The 16,218-nt window shown below is 35.1% G+C and overlaps 1 protein-coding gene across 20 annotated transcripts in view; it reads left to right on the top strand.

The window, feature by feature from the left end:
- The window catches only part of LARP1B (La ribonucleoprotein 1B), a 129,163-nt gene that overhangs the window by 19,882 nt on the left and 93,063 nt on the right, over window positions 1–16,218 (top strand). For all 20 annotated transcript variants that reach the window (XM_023252822.2, XM_023252821.2, XM_023252816.2 and 17 more), the window contains 4 exons: window positions 2,949–3,092; window positions 3,330–3,495; window positions 7,181–7,325; window positions 15,980–16,154. In XM_023252822.2, coding sequence (XP_023108590.1) covers window positions 2,949–3,092; window positions 3,330–3,495; window positions 7,181–7,325; window positions 15,980–16,154 — 630 coding nt within the window. The remainder of the gene's footprint in view (window positions 1–2,948; window positions 3,093–3,329; window positions 3,496–7,180; window positions 7,326–15,979; window positions 16,155–16,218) is intronic.

Below are 16,218 nucleotides of genomic sequence, written 5' to 3'. Positions count from 1 at the left end.
AGAGAGAGGGAGACATAGAATCCAAAGCAGGCTCCAGGCTCTGAGCTGTCAGCACAGTGCCTGGTGTAGGGCTCGGACTCACAAAGCCGTCTGATCATGACCTGAGCCGAAGTCAGACACTTAACTGGCTGAGCCACCCAGGTACCCCTTAAGTCTGATCATTTTAAAAGCATACATGTTGTCCTGTGAATGGGGAAGGCTTAAGAAAATTAACAAACATAATACCACTCAAAAGTTTCCAATTATGTTATGGAATACTTTAAACACACAAAAGTTGAAAGAATTGTATAGTGAATACCTGTCTAACCACAACCTAGATTTAGTAATTTTGCTGTATTTAATTCCTCTATTTGTTGAATTATTTGAAAGTAACTTGCAGATAATCATGACACTTCAGCACTGATATTCAAAGGAAATTCAGCACCTAGGAAAAACCACAGTAATTCCCTAGTATCTTCTAAAATCTAGTTATATATTTACTCAATTGTCCACAAAAATGACTTTAAAATTATGAAACTTTCTACAGAAAAACTGACCTTTTTTTGCCTTTGTATCATAGTTTCTCATATGTATCACTTTAATATTTTATTCGAAAAGTAATATATATTCATAATATATTTTACTTATTAAATATTGGGCGTATAAGAAAACAGGGTTGTAAAGAACAAACATAAAATGAACACTGGGGACTCAGGACCAAGTTTAGAAATGTATGTTACCATTACCTTTGAACTTCTGTGTGCCCCATGCAATTTCATCCCATTGCTTCCCTTCTCAGAAGAAAAAAGACCTGAATGTTTGTTGTTTGAATATTTTTATTTGAAGCTGACATTCAGTATGACTCCATTAACATATTCAGTGACAGTACATTTTTTTTTGTGGCAGTAATTTTTAAACTTTAGTCTAATTTTCTTAGATTAATGCATATTGATGTATTGTTTTTTTTTCTTTTTTTAAAAATTTTTTAAAATGTTTATTTTTGAGAGAGAGAGAGCAGGGGCAGGGGAGGGGCAGAGAGAGGGAGACACAGAACTTGAAGAGGGCTCCAGGCTCTGCACTGTCAGCACAGATCCTGACATGGGCTCGAACTCAGGAATTGTGATATCATGACCTGAGCTGAAGTCAGACACTTAACCGACTGAGCCACCCAGGCACCCTGCCCCCCATGTTGGTGTATTGTTGTAAGTCCTTACGTTTGGTTTTTTTTTCCCCCTGCTAAAGGGCACTTCAGTATTTGATAAAATCTCTTCTGTTGGTGGACATTTGGATTGTTTCAGTTTTTTTAAAGTGTAATAAATATTTACATTTTTATGCATGTTTTCCAGTAAACATGTACAAGAAGTTCTTTAGGGGTAATTTCTTTCTTTTCTTTTCTTTTCTTTTCTTTTCTTTTCTTTTCTTTTCTTTTCTTTTCTTTTTGAGAGAGAGACAGAGACAGCATGAGTGGGGGAGGGGTAGAAAGAGAGGGAGAGACAGAATCCTAAGCAGGCTCCAAGCTGTCAGCACAGAGCCTGACACAGGGCTTGAACCCACAAACTGGAAGATCGTGACCTGAGCTGAAGTTGGACACTTAACCAACTGAGCCACCCAGGTGCCCCCTTTGGGGTAATTTCTTAAGACTGCAACCCATGAGTGCATTATGAAATTGGTGTACTGGGTGATGATCAGGTTTTTCCAAAAAAATTGATAGACTCAGAGTTCTTCACACAGAAAAATTTTTATGACAGTTGTGTTTAAATTACAAAAAATTTGTGTGTTCCAGGGTGTGATATACAGTAAGGCTTACTGTGGGTTGAGGCAGAAGTGTTTGAAAAAAAACTGTATTAGGGTATACATTGAAGAGGATTTGCAGCATCTAGGCCAGTGATTCTCAATAGAGATGATTTTCCCCCACTCCCAAGGGGGCATTTGGCATTGTCTGGAGATAATACTGGTTTTCACAACTTGGAGGGGGTGGTGAGTGAGTGCTACTTGCATCTAGTTGGTAGAGGTCATGGCTGATGCTAAACATTCTGTAGGCCCCTACACTAGAGAGTTAGCTGGCTCAAAGTGTCAGTAGTACCAAGTTTGCAAAACCCTTGGTCTCTAAGATATTTGTACCTTCAAATTTATTTAATTATTCCAATTTGTTTTTCAAAGTGGATGTGCCTGACTTTGCTCTCACTAATTGTATACAATGTTCTACCTTTTCTTCTTGATCAATATTTGATTAATTATAGGACCTGAAAATATTTGTCAGACTGGGGTAGATCAAATATTCTGTCTTAATTTGCATTTCTCATGACCAATGAGGCTGAACACCACTTTTTGCTTATTGCCCATTTGCATTTCCTGTTTGACTACCTATCTTGTAGCCATTTTTCCCACTGAGTTACTGTGTGTGTGTGTGTGTGTGTGTGTGTGTGTGTGTGTGTGCGCGCGCGCGCGCGTGCATGCACAATAGTGCATTCTATGTGTATTCTGGATATAATTCTTATATTGTACTGCAGATATCATCTCCCAGTTTGTTTTGTGTTTTCATTTCCTTTTTTTCTTTAAAAGGAATTTCTTTTACTTAAATAGAGATGTTTCTTTAAACATTTTGTAAAACTTTTTTAAGGAGTTTTTTTTTTTTTAAGGAGTTTTATATAATGCACATTCAGTAGTCTTGGAACGTCTTGAATCTTGAATAGTACCATCTTAACAAAGGACCTCTTCTTTTTTTAGTATATTATTTTCCTTTTCAAAATGTTTTCTTTATGTCAATACTTTTGTGGACCCTCTTTCATGCCAGGGACATTTTGACCAATTCCTGTGAGCTCTCTTAAGTTAGTATCTATCTGAAGAATGCCTGGTTACTAACAACTTGTTACAAAATGGGGAGGGGTAGTTGCCATGTTTTCATAAAAATAGTCATGTTATTTACTGTTGCAAATTGGAATGTATAAAAATATTTTTGTTTTTAAAAGGTTGGAGGCGTGATAGAGAAAAGAGAGACGATCAAGATGAAGTTTCCAGTGTGAGAAGTGAGGGTGGTAATATCCGAGGTTCGTTTCGAGGCCGAGGAAGAGGACGAGGACGGGGAAGAGGACGAGGCAGAGGAAATCCTCGATGTAGGACATGAATTTTGTTAAATTAGATAGAGTTTCAAAAAGTGTGCAAGCCATCTGTTAGTTTTGCCCACTATCCCATATAATGTTCTAACTAATATTTTTTGTCTGATAATTAAGGTGGTTTTGTAATTGTTACCCCTTCAAATACTTGACTTTGGATTTTTCTTTTTAGTAACTGTTTCTCTTTTTTAAAAAAAAAATCTGTAATAACTTTTCTTTCTCTTTATTCACATCAAGTGAACTTCGATTATTCATATGGTTATCGAGAACATGGTGAAAGGACCGATCAGCCATTTCAAACAGAACTTAATACCAGTATGATGTATTACTATGATGATGGTACAGGTGTACAGGTGTATCCTGTGGAAGAAACATTGCTTAAAGAGTATATTAAACGCCAAATGTAAGTCGATCAGACATAGCAGATGGGATAGTAACATCAAACTTTAACATCGTTGATAGTGAATACGTTATAATACATTTTTAAGCCGTTTCTTAGTAAAATCGGTAGATTTTTAATAGTATTTTATGTTTTTTTTTCTAGGAAATGTTAGTGAAGTATTTTTTAAAAATTTATATTTGGTTTATGTTGTTACATAAGACTTCTGCTTTGTTTACTATTCAGGTATTTCTCTGTTTAAAGGGCGTTAGTTGAAAGAATATTGTCATGGTATATTAGGAGTGATTAAATATAAGAATATAAAATTGCCATATAGATATTTGATGTTGAACAAGTGAAGCCTGGCTGCTTATTTGCAAATAAATGCTTATATTGAAATTCACAAATGAACATAAATGACAAAAAGTGGTGATAGATATATTTTTACTTAGCAAATGATTTCAAAATTCTAAGTTTTTTTTTTAACTTTTAAGTTCTCTTTCTTTGTGGCACATATTGAAGGGGAACTACCTAATCTTTTTTAGTTCAAACTTTTTATTCTAGTTTTCATAATAGTTGCCCTCTGAAGTACTGAAGTTGATGTTAGGAGAATATTCTATTGTCGTTAAGAGAAAAAATAACCCTTGTACATATTAGTATTGTATAGAAGGTTTTGCCTATTTATATAGTGTGTTTATATAGTGGTCAAAAAATGTCCTCAAGTGACTGGCATAACCAGTTTGCTGAAATTTGATTACTTTTTTATCCTTAACAAAGTAAAAGAAAAACTATTTTTGAAAGGGTTTAAGTATCTTAAAAACATCTATCTTTATTTAAGAAAGAAAATTGACTCTGTTAGAAAATAATTTCTTCATCGGCATCATCCAGGCATTTTCCTGGGATGTCTTCATGGTGGATTTGATTGGCTTACATACAATACGAAGCAACTTGTTTATTTTGTTCTTGCTTCTTTTGTTACAGTTGACGCAAACACTGAAGAAAAGGGCCTTTTTATGGGCAGAAAGTGCCTGGCATGTGGCTATCAACTTCAAACCACTATTCCTGTCTTTTTTGTAACTCTTGCTGCCAGGTCCCTTCTGAGACCTGACAGTGGATATGCAACTCCATGTCAGGATAATCGGCCTCCAATGTGCTCATACAAGTGAGGGAGGAGCAGAGAGCTACTTCAGTGTTGACAAAATTTCTGATCATGCAGTGTAGAATCCAGAGCTTCTAAGGTAGGACATGATAATGTCCCCTAGGACACTGAACAAAATGTCAGACACAGCACTGGGCATGACTCCTTTTTTTCTTGTTGCTGTTTTAGCAATAGGGTTTTTGGCAGATGTTAGAGTACCAGGTTTAGAATGGCTCTTTACTGTTATTCTTCGATTAGTGGACTTCTGGAGGAGTCATGCTTTTGACTTTGTTTTCTTTGAGGTTTCTCATACTTAATATAGATAGGCTCATTGAGTAGGGTTTACATTTTTCTCTTTGAGAAGTTACTGAAAATTTTCTTGCATTTGTGGAAAATTATGCTAAATGTATTTTGAAAGTAAGAGGCTTAACTGTATTAGGGACGATTGAGTTTTTAAAATTATTTTAACTGACAAAGTATTGTCATTTTTTATATCAGAATATTAAAAATTTAAGATCTTGATTATTTCTAGCCAGGACAGTCTCTTCTGACATTCACATTTAGAGATGAGTAGTTTGTAGCCCATTAGAAGTTTAAAAAATAAATACCATAGGTAATAGGGTGATTTATGAATTTATTTAGATACTAAGATTTTCATGAAGTAGTAGAATAAAAAACCATCTTATTAATGATTCAGAGAAGTTTTTGTCTAAGAACAGTTTTAACTTGTGACTAAATCAAATGTCTTAATGTGTGAAAATTTAGAATTTAAGTATATGTATCATGTGCCACTATGTCAAGTACTGTGAAAAGGACTTTTGAAGTGTATGATGTGCCCACCACATGCCAGGCACTATGAAAAGGGCTTTTGGAGGTATAACAAAATCAGGATTTTTGTTTCTTCAAGATTTAAGATTTTTTTTCTTCAGTGTTTAAAACAAGTAAATGATTTACTAGTGTTACTGAGATGTCAGTAGTAGTTCACTGATCCAAGGGAGCTTTGCGCTTTGATCACTGGATAAATATCTGAGTATAAAGAAACAACTTGAGTATTTACATTTCTAAAATAAGATTTTTTTCTCCTAGTGAAAAGTAGCTCAAAGCCATTTCTCATTTATGGGTGATTATTTCTTCAAAGTTAGATTTTGACCTAAATATTTCAAGGGTATCTTTAGTAACCCTGTGTTACTAAATACATGAGTTGGTGTGCTTTCTCATAATTTGCCACCGATCTTTGATAACTGTCTCTGATTTGGGAACAGTATAGGATTATTAACTTGTAGGCCATATCATCACTGATGTCATGTATTTCTTTTGTATTCTTTTCTACATTTTCCCCCATTTGTCCTCTTGTTCTCTCTAGAATTCTATTTTTGTTTTTCTATATGGAGGCTGTAATTTAAAAAAAAATTTTTTTTTAATGTTTATTTTTGAGAGAGAGAGAGAGAGAGAGAGAGAGAGCGAGCGAGCAAGCAAGCGTGAGTGGGGAGGGGCAGAGACAGAGACAGAGACACAGAATCCAAAGCATACTCCAGGCTCTGAGCTGTTGGCCCAGATCCTGACTTGGGGCTTGAACTCGTGAGCCATGAGATCATGACCTGAGCCGAAGTCAGATGCTCAACCCACTGAGACACCCAGGCACCCCATGGAGGCTGTAATTTTAAACTTGTTTCTCAAATGCCACTATTGAATATACTCATATTATCTTTGTATCTTAGAACTTATAGTTATTGATCATACAGTTTATCCATTTACATTTCTCTCTACTTTCCTAGAGAAGATTAAGGTATCTAAGCTAGCTTTTTCTGTATTTTTTTTCCCCATGTACCTCATGGTACCCCATGTACCCCCATGTATCATAGATATTCCTTGTTCAGCTGTATATTCTGTTCATTCTTAAATGTCTTTTATAGTTCTCTCCATCAAAGATACAGGGAGATCTTGTAGATATATAATTGTGTGTGTACCCTTGTGCTCATGTATTCACTCAGTTTTTACTCAGTAGCTTTGTACTGGTTGCTAGCATTCAGGATTAAACAATGTCACTACCCCGTCTATTTAGAAAACAAAACAAACTGTAATCTACTCTGTAAACTTCACAAAGAGTACTTCCAAGAAAGCTGTTCTTAGTGATGTGGGAAAAGTTGGAAGGCAATCTGTTGACATGTGTTTAGTTGTTATTTAGTGTTTAAATGAAACAAGTTAAAGTAGCTTTTAATAAAAAGTTTCCTTTAATTGACTCATTTAAAAAAAATCAGTTATTGAACTGTTTTAAAGTAAAATGCTGGTTAATTCTTTATGCTTAGGTAAAGTTGATCTAAGTAGAAGTTAATGTTAGTTTTTTGGAAGAGAATCAGTATTTTAAGTTTCTTTCTACTCATGGATAAGAAATTATAACTTGGTAGGGCTTTGGTCTTGTATTTACCTTCTATCTATGTTGTATTAAATCTGTATATTACTAATAAAATAATTTTAAAGCTGTTGATATATAAGTGATAGATATTTTTGTTTCCTATTGAATAAATTAATTAAACTTATGTTTACTTATTTTTGCTTGTTTCTTTTTTTCAGTGAATATTACTTCAGTGTAGAAAATTTGGAACGGGACTTCTTTCTTAGGAGAAAGATGGATGAACAGGGTTTCTTGCCTATTTCCCTGATTGCTGGTTTCCACCGTGTTCAGGCTCTCACTACAAACCTTAATCTCATTTTAGAGGTAATTATTCATTTAAAAAATAGTTGCAAAACAGTCTGTACTTTCCATTCAATTATGCTATTAAGTAACTCTCCTCTAAAAATTATATAAAAAAACTTAAAGCGGTGCCTGGGTGGCTCAGTTGGTGAAGCGTCCCAACTTTTGATTTCCATTCAGGTTATGATATCAAAGTCATTTGATCTAGTTTCCCTGCTTGGGATTCTCTCTCTCCTCTCTCTCCTCTCTCTCCTCTCTTTCTCTCTGCGCCTCTCTCTCTCTCTCTCTCTCTCTCTCTCTCGTATTTAAAAAAAAAAAGGAGGGACACCTGGCTGGCTTAGTCTGTACAGCATCCGACTTCAGCTCAGGTCATGAACTCATAGTCTGTGGGTTTGAGTCCTGAATTGGGCTCTGTGCTGACAGCTCAGAGCCTAGAGACTCCTTTGGATTCTGTGTCTCCCTTTCTCTTTCTGCCCCTTCCTTGATTGTGTTCTGTCTCTCAAAAAATGAATAAATGTTAAAAAAAAAAAAAATTAGAAAAAAACGTAGAAAAAAAAAAAAAGCAAAAGATAACCTGTAGTTACCTAAGGCTTAGACTACATCTCATGGCTTTTTTTCATTTTATAAAACCCAAATAAATTTCTAACCTTGGAGACCCCTCAAAGATTTACTAATGATGTTACCACCTGTTTTTAACCTGACCCTTCAAACTTGGACCTTCTTGAGTGTTTTTGGTTCTTTAATCTTCTTCAGGTTGCTGCAAAATGGCATGTATTTCTATTTATTAAAATTTTGAGAGTTTTTCATGTGCTATAGAAAGGGTAATTTAAAGCAGTCTTTCCAGATGTATTCTTAATGCTTTTATTAAATTTTTTGTCCTGCTCTAGAAATGCTTTGAACATTTTTGTTTTTCTGTTGCCTACATAGGTATAATCAAATTTGCCCTTTGGCTACAGTTTTGAAAGACTTGATATTGTCAGTTTTTTTGAATAATAGATATGTAGTGGTTTTTTATTGAGGCTTTAATTTGCATTTCCCTAATGACTAATGATGTTGAGCATCTTTTTATGTGTGTATTTGCCATCAGTGTATCTTATTTGTTGAAATGTCTGGTCAGATATTTTGCCTATTTTTATTGGAAGGTTTTTATTTTTATTCTTTTTATTGTAAGAGTTCTTTATTCTGGATACAAGTACTTTGTGTGTATTTTACAGATTTTTTTTCCCCAGTCTTTGGCTCATGTTTTCATTTTCTTTTTCTTTCTTTCTTTTTTTTTTTTTTTTATGTTTGTGTTTGAGAGAGAGAGAGCGTGAGCCAGGGAGGGGTAGAGAGAGAGACAGAGAATCCGAAGCAGGCTCTGTGCTGGCAGCAGTGAGCCTGATGAGGGGCTAGAACTCATGAACCATGAGATAATGACCTGAGCTGAAGTTGGATGCTTAACTGAGCCACCCAAGTGTCCCTCATCTTTTAATTTTCTTAACAGATTTCTTTGACTTTTTTAGCAATTTGTTTTGAGCAGGTGTGCTCCATGTTTTAAAAACTAGTTACAGGAAGAGTCAATATTTCAAAACAATATAAACTAGCGATTTATTTGTTGACATGTAATTAATGAGTCTTTGTTTTATGAAAGAAGTTACTTCAAACAGTGTCATTGTTGCATTTATTAATAAATACTATTTAAAGTTTCTTTGTAATTTTAAGAAGACTGTTTTTTCCTGCAAAGCTTAGTATTCATAAAAATACAATATTTGTAGTAGAATGAGTTTATTAAGTACTTCCATTGTCCGTGCTAATAGCAAAGATCTATTTTAGCTGTCATTTTCAATGAAGTTGTGACTGATTTCCCCGACTCTCTGTACTTTGTAGGAATCTGGTTGTAATTTTATTATGGTATGTTTTTTTGGTCTATTGGTATTCCCATTAAACCCTCAAGCATAATTTTCAAATTATTGATTATCTGCTTCCTTACATCTTCTAGTAGAAGATGTAGTAGAAGGGAAGGAATATTTAAAAGAACTTTTGCATTACTGTTATGGTTACAATTATTGATAGAGAAGGAAATAGTGCTATTATTGAAATACAGAAATACATAAGCACAGTGATTTAGAACAGCATAGATCTGCATTCATTTAATATTCATTATGCACCTTTCCCACTGTAATGAATAGGAAAGTTGTCCTTTATCTGTTAAGTGGGAAAAATTGTCCTTTATCTGTTAAGAATGTAAGATTTCATTGGGTTTTGCAATATAAACATAGTAGTTTAGAGCATGGACTTAACAATCTGCATGCACATCCTTGTAGCTCTGTGACCTTGGGTAAGGTCCTGAGACTTCTATAAAGTGGAAATCCTAACACTACCTACTTCATAGGGTAGTCCTAGAGATGAAATGTGTGATGACAGTATCTGGCACAAACAGTAAGCCTTAAATAATGATTTGCTGCTATTGTTAGTTTTCAAGGATGTCCTTCTACTGTTCATTCCTGTTTTTGGGATTTTCATTTACTTTCTACCAACTTTTTGCTATATGTAGCTTAATACGCTCAAATTTTTTCGTTCTTGAAAAGAACAATCAAAAGAGGTAAAATATACTTGAGCTCACACCCCTATCTGCCCTAGTTGAGGTTTTCTTTTTTTTTGTTTTGTTTTTTTTTTTGTTTTTTTTTAGTTTTATTTTATTTTGGAGAGACAGAAAGAGAGCACATGAGCAGGGGAGAGGGACAGAGAGAGAGGGAGAGAAAGAAAGAGAGAGAGAGAGAACATCTCAAGTAGGCTCCATGCTCTGTGTGGAGCCTGATTCAGGGCTCTGTCCCTCAACCCCAGGATTGTGACCTGGGCGGAAGTCAAGGCTCAACTGACTGGGCCATCCAGGTGTCCCTGGTTGAAGTTTTCTACACAGCCTATCTTACTGAGTCTGTTTGCTCCCATTCATTTTCAGCTTACTGTACTTTTTTTTTTACTTTGATACATGAATATTGTAATATGATTACTGTTGTGATATTTATCATAATGTACATATCATGTACATAATTATAGTACAGTATTCTTGTCTATAGTCCTCATACTGTGCATGAAATCTCTGTCGATTATTTACTACTCATTGCAAGTTTGTGCCCTTAAACATCAGTCTTATCTCCCCCACCCACTGTTTCCTGGTAAACACTATTTTATTCTTTTTTTTATTTAAAGTTTCATGTTTTTAGATTCCACATATAAGTGATATCATGTAGTACTTCTCTTTCTGTCTCACTTATCTCATTTAGCATAATATGCTCAAGGTCCATCCATGTTGTTGCAAATGGCAGGGTGTCCTTTCTCTAGGCTGAATAACATTCTGATATCTATCTATCTACCTGTATATATCGATATATAGATATATATATCACATCCTCTTTATCCATTCATCTATTGATGAGTATTTAAATTGTTTCCATATCTTAGCTACTGTGAATAATGGAGCATGCAGATATCTCTTTAGAATCCTGTTTTTATTTTTGGGGGGTATATCCAGTAATTGGAATTACTGGATCATAGGGTAGATCCAGTTTACTGCATTCCTGATTCTTGCTCCACAGTTGAGGTCTATTTGTGTCTTCCTTTTTTTTTTTTTTTTTCCTTAATCCAATTAATCCTGGAACTTTAGGTAATCAGTTCTGTAATTCTATTCAAGTTATTTAACCTCTTCATGCTTGTTTTCTCATTGTTAAAAGAGGGCAAATAATACTTAAACTATTATAGAGTATAAGGGCTTAAGGGAAGTAATTAATACAGTATTTGTGAAGTCCTTAGTACTATGCCTACTACTCTTATCTGAAACCTTGTTTCAAAATTGGCTGACTATGGTTCCTCAGAATGTGTGCTGTGTCTTATCTCTAAGTCTTCACACATGAAAATCTTTACTCTTGATACCAGGCATAGGACCAGGAACTAGGAATACATTATCTATGTATTCTAACGTTGGTAGTTTTTCATAATAATAGATACCATTAAGAAGAGGACCAGGGGTGCCGAGGTGGATCAGTGGGTTGAGCGTCCCAACTCTTGATTTTGGCTCAGGTTATGATCTCATGGTTTTGTGAGTTCAAGCCCCACCTTGGGCTCTGTGCATTGACTGTGCAGAGCCTGCTTGGGATTCTTCCTCTCTCTGCCCCTCCCCCACTTATGTTTGTGTTCTCTCTCTCTCTCAAAATAAATAATCTTTAAAAAAAAAAAAAAGCACCAACCTTACTAGAAAAAGCTTCAGGTGTCTAGAAATGTTAACTGTACACTTTAACTCGTTGTTTAGGAGTTCAGGATAAACATGGTTTGGCTTTATTAAAACTCTTGTCTAGATCTTTTCCTTAATTTTGTGTAAAACATAATTTTTGTCTGATGCTAAATCTAAATCACAACTTCTGGTCTCTTTATGTTCTTCTTGAGCTTTTTTTTCAATAGGGAATAAATTCCCCGTGATTTAAGAATCAAAGATTATGTAGTGAAGAATTTCTCCCTTCCCATGTTTCTCCAACAGTGAGCTAGTTAAATCTTTCTTGGTGACTATCATTGTTACTTCTTTTCTGTTTATTAATTCTCCTGAGATAGTTCATGTTATACTACATACATATATTGTTATGTCTTTCTTTCTAAAAACCGTATATATTAGAAGATTACTCAATAGTTGTATATAAAGAACCTTGGTTTTTTTCCCCTCAGATTTTTTCTTTTGAATTGAGGCATAATTTATACACTGTATGTTATAAATCATAGGATTATAGGTTACTTTTCCCTGTGAATATAGTTGTGTAACAATACCCAGATTAAGATACAGAACATTTTCAACAACCCAGGCAGCTGCCTTGTGTCCCCTCCTAACCTGTACTACTATGCTCTTCTCGAAGGTAATTACTTCTTTAGAGTTCTCTCATTTGTTTTTTAACTTCACATAATCAGAGGTGTGTATATTTTTTTGTATCTGACTTATAGTTACCATTTCTGTGAGATTTATCCATGTTGTTGGTGTGTAGCGGTTGTTGACTATCCATTTTAGGTTAGTATTTCCTTGTATGAATATAATACAATGTACTTTTCCATGCTCCTGTTTGTAGATACCTGGGTTCTTTACAGTTTGAATCTGTGGTACTGTTGTGAATATTATTGTATGTATTTTTTTTCTTATTTATTTATTTATTTATTTATGTTTATTTATTTCTTTATTAGGGCACAGCACAAATACAAGGTAACCACCACCTAGAATAAGAAAGAGCACATTCCCAGCACTCCAGAAGCTTTTTGTTTGTTTGTTTTTTGTTTTTTAAATATTTATTTATTTATTTATTATTTTTTTTTTATATGAAATTTATTGACAAATTGGTTTCCATACAACACCCAGTGCTCATCCCAAAAGGTGCCCTCCTCAATACCCATCACCCACCCTCTCCTCCCTCCCACCCCCCATCAACCCTCAGTTTGTTCTCAGTTTTTAACAGTCTCTTATGCTTTGGCTCTCTCCCACTCTAACCTCTTTTTTTTTTTTTTTTCCTCCTTCCCCTCCCCCATGGGTTCCTGTTAAGTTTCTCAGGATCCACATAAGAGTGAAACCATATGGTATCTGTCTTTCTCTGTATGGCTTATTTCACTTAGCATCACACTCTCCAGTTCCATCCACGTTGCTACAAAAGGCCATATTTCATTTTTTCTCATTGCCACGTAGTATTCCATTGTGTATATAAACCACAATTTCTTTATCCATTCATCAGTTGATGGACATTTAGGCTCTTTCCATAATTTGGCTATTGTTGAGAGTGCTGCTATGAACATTGGGGTACAAGTGGCCCTATGCATCAGTACTCCTGTATCCCTTGGATAAATTCCTACCAGTGCTATTGCTGGGTCATAGAGTAGGTCTATTTTTAATTTTCTGAGGAACCTCCACAGTGCTTTCCAGAGCGGCTGCACCAATTTGCATTCCCACCAACAGTGCAAGAGGGTTCCCGTCTCTCCACATCCTCTCCAGCATCTATAGTCTCGTGATTTGTTCATTTTGGCCACTCTGACTGGCGTGAGGTGATACCTGAGTGTGGTTTTGATTTGTATTTCCCTGATAAGGAGTGACGCTGAACATCTTTTCATGTGCCTGTTGGCCATCCGGATGTCTTCTTTAGAGAAGTGTCTATTCATGTTTTCTGCCCATTTCTTCGCTGGGTTATTTGTTTTTTGGGTGTGGAGTTTGGTGAGCTCTTTATAGATTTTGGATACTAGCCCTTTGTCCGATATGTCATTTGCGAATATCTTTTCCCATTCCGTTGGTTGCCTTTTAGTTCTGTTGGTTGTTTCCTTTGCTGTGCAGAAGCTTTTTCTCTTCATAAGGTCCCAGTAATTCACTTTTGCTTTTAATTCCCTTGCCTTTGGGGATGTGTCGAGTAAGAGATTGCTACGGCTGAGGTCAGAGAGGTCTTTTCCTGCTTTCTCCTCTAAGGTTTTGATGGTTTCCTGTCTCACATTCAGGTCCTTTATCCATTTTGAGTTTATTTTTGTGAATGGTGTGAGAAAGTGGTCTAGTTTCAACCTTCTGCATGTTGCTGTCCAGTTCTCCCAGCACCATTTGTTAAAGAGGCTGTCTTTTTTCCATTGGATGTTCTTTCCTGCTTTGTCAAAGATGAGTTGGCCATACGTTTATGGATCTAGTTCTGGGGTTTCTATTCTATTCCATTGGTCTGTGTGTCTGTTTTTGTGCCATATTGTATGTATTTTTTGATGGACATATGTACTTTCTTGTGAAATGATGGGTGTATACACACACACACACACACACACACACACACACACACACACACACACTCTCTCTTAGCTTTTGAAGATACTGCTAAGCATTTTTTCCAAATTAATGAACAAATTAAAACTACCACCATTGAGAGTTTCACTTGCTCCACATTCTACCAACACTATTGGCAGTCTTTTTCCAAACATGGTTTTGAAAAATTTAAACCATTAAGAAAGTTTCAAGGTTTGTTTTTTTTTTTTTAATTGTTTTCTTTTTAACGTTTACTTATTATTGAGAGACAGAGAGACACACAGCATGAGCAGGGGAGGGGCCGAGAGATGGAGAGATACAGAATCTGAAGCAGGCTCCAGGCTCTGAGCTGTCAGCACAGAGCCCGATGAGGGGCTCGAACTCACAAACCGCAAGATCATGACCTGAGCCGAAGTCGGACGCTTAACTGAGCCATCCAGGCACCCCTCAAGGTTTTTGTTTTTGTTTTTGTTTTTGTTTTTTAATTCAGGTATAAATAGCATGCTGTAAAATGCAGAGGTCTTAGGTATTTATTTTGAGTTTTGAAATTGTGTAAGCCTGCCTCCAAAAGGATATAGCCCATCACTCTAAAAACTTACTTAATGGTCTTTCCAGTCACAGTCAGTCCTCCCCTACCAACCCTCTGCTCCATCCCAAACTACTTTTCTTATTGTATCAGTATAGATTAGTCTTTATTTGTACACATTTGTGTAAATGGAATTCTTCTGTCTCCTGACTCTTTCATTTATAGTTTTTGAAATTCATCCATGTTGTTCCAGGATCTGGATGCTGAGTATACTGTACTACAGTTTACTACCAGGGTGTCATTGCTTCTAGAATGTTCAGTAGACAAAACTGGGAAAATATGTGAGGAAAAAAATATAGATATCACCAATTCAAACTTTTTATTTTAGGCTTCTTCCTTATTTCCTTTATTCTGTGTTTCAGACTCTCTATTTTTTTCAGAGAGTATCCTGGTTCCCATCAAAAGAGTTTGTTTTTAAATAATTTGTAATACTAATTTTAAAGTACTGTCCAGTTATGGAAAATGTAACTTGAAAAGTAAGTAGTATACTAAAGGCATACAGGTATAAAAAGTTGTACACATACGTTCTCCAACTAAAATATAGCAAGTTATAACTTTTATAAAATAACAAGTATGTATATTCAGTTTTTATATATTTGTATTTTTTCTCATTTAATTTTTAAAAGGTGAGTACCTTTGAATTTCAGATAAAATTCAGATCAGTAAGTCTTTTATTTTGAGGAAATTTTGTTCTAGTTTTATTTTACCGTTAAATTACAGCATGTGTATTTTTGCAAAGCATTTGGCCTAGTGGCTAAGACTTTTGGTGGTGGGTAGCTAATAAATTATGTGAGTCCTTGTATTGCCTCATACTTAGTGTATAATCTTTATGAAGTTACTTTATTTCTTTGAGCCTCAGTTTCCTCATCTATGTACCTTATGGGGTATTTTGAGGAATGTATATGTGTGTTTTTTTATCATTTAATTAACGGTGGTAGTCATTAAAATAATGCCTAAATTTTATTTGGTGATATTACGGTAGGATAAAAAGAAATATGAGAGAAAAACATTGACAATAAAGCTTAATTGCCATAGAAGTAGTTTGCTTCTAGTTGACATAATAATCCTTAAATGCCTACTCTGCTGTGAAAACCAAATTATCTGCTGCATATTGTATCAGGATATCTGTTACCTATCACAGGGGCAAATGATTTAGAAATTTGTTCTAAGTAGTTAATTTGTGGATGCTTTTAAAAACATTTACTCTGTATAATATCTGCTAATTTCAGATTTAAAATTTTTTTAGGTGATTAGAACTATAGGATATGCAATTTAAATGTTTTGAATGAAAGTTCTCTAGTATCTGAAAATACCTATTTATAGGCATTGAAAGATAGCACAGAAGTGGAAATTGTGGATGAGAAAATGAGAAAAAAGATAGAGCCGGAAAAATGGCCAATTCCAGGCCCTCCTCCACGTACTGTGCCACAGACAGACTTCTCTCAACTGATTGATTGCCCAGAGTTTGTACCAGGCCAAGCTTTTTGTTCGCATACAGGTAACAGCTTTTCTTCTAGAGCAAGCAGTGTAATGGTGGGCTATTTGGTTCAATTTACCTATCC

The sequence above is a fragment of the Felis catus genome, chromosome B1 (assembly GCF_018350175.1).
Source record: "Felis catus isolate Fca126 chromosome B1, F.catus_Fca126_mat1.0, whole genome shotgun sequence".
Lineage (NCBI taxonomy): Eukaryota > Metazoa > Chordata > Mammalia > Carnivora > Felidae > Felis > Felis catus.
This window is presented reverse-complemented; position numbering and strand designations above follow the sequence as displayed.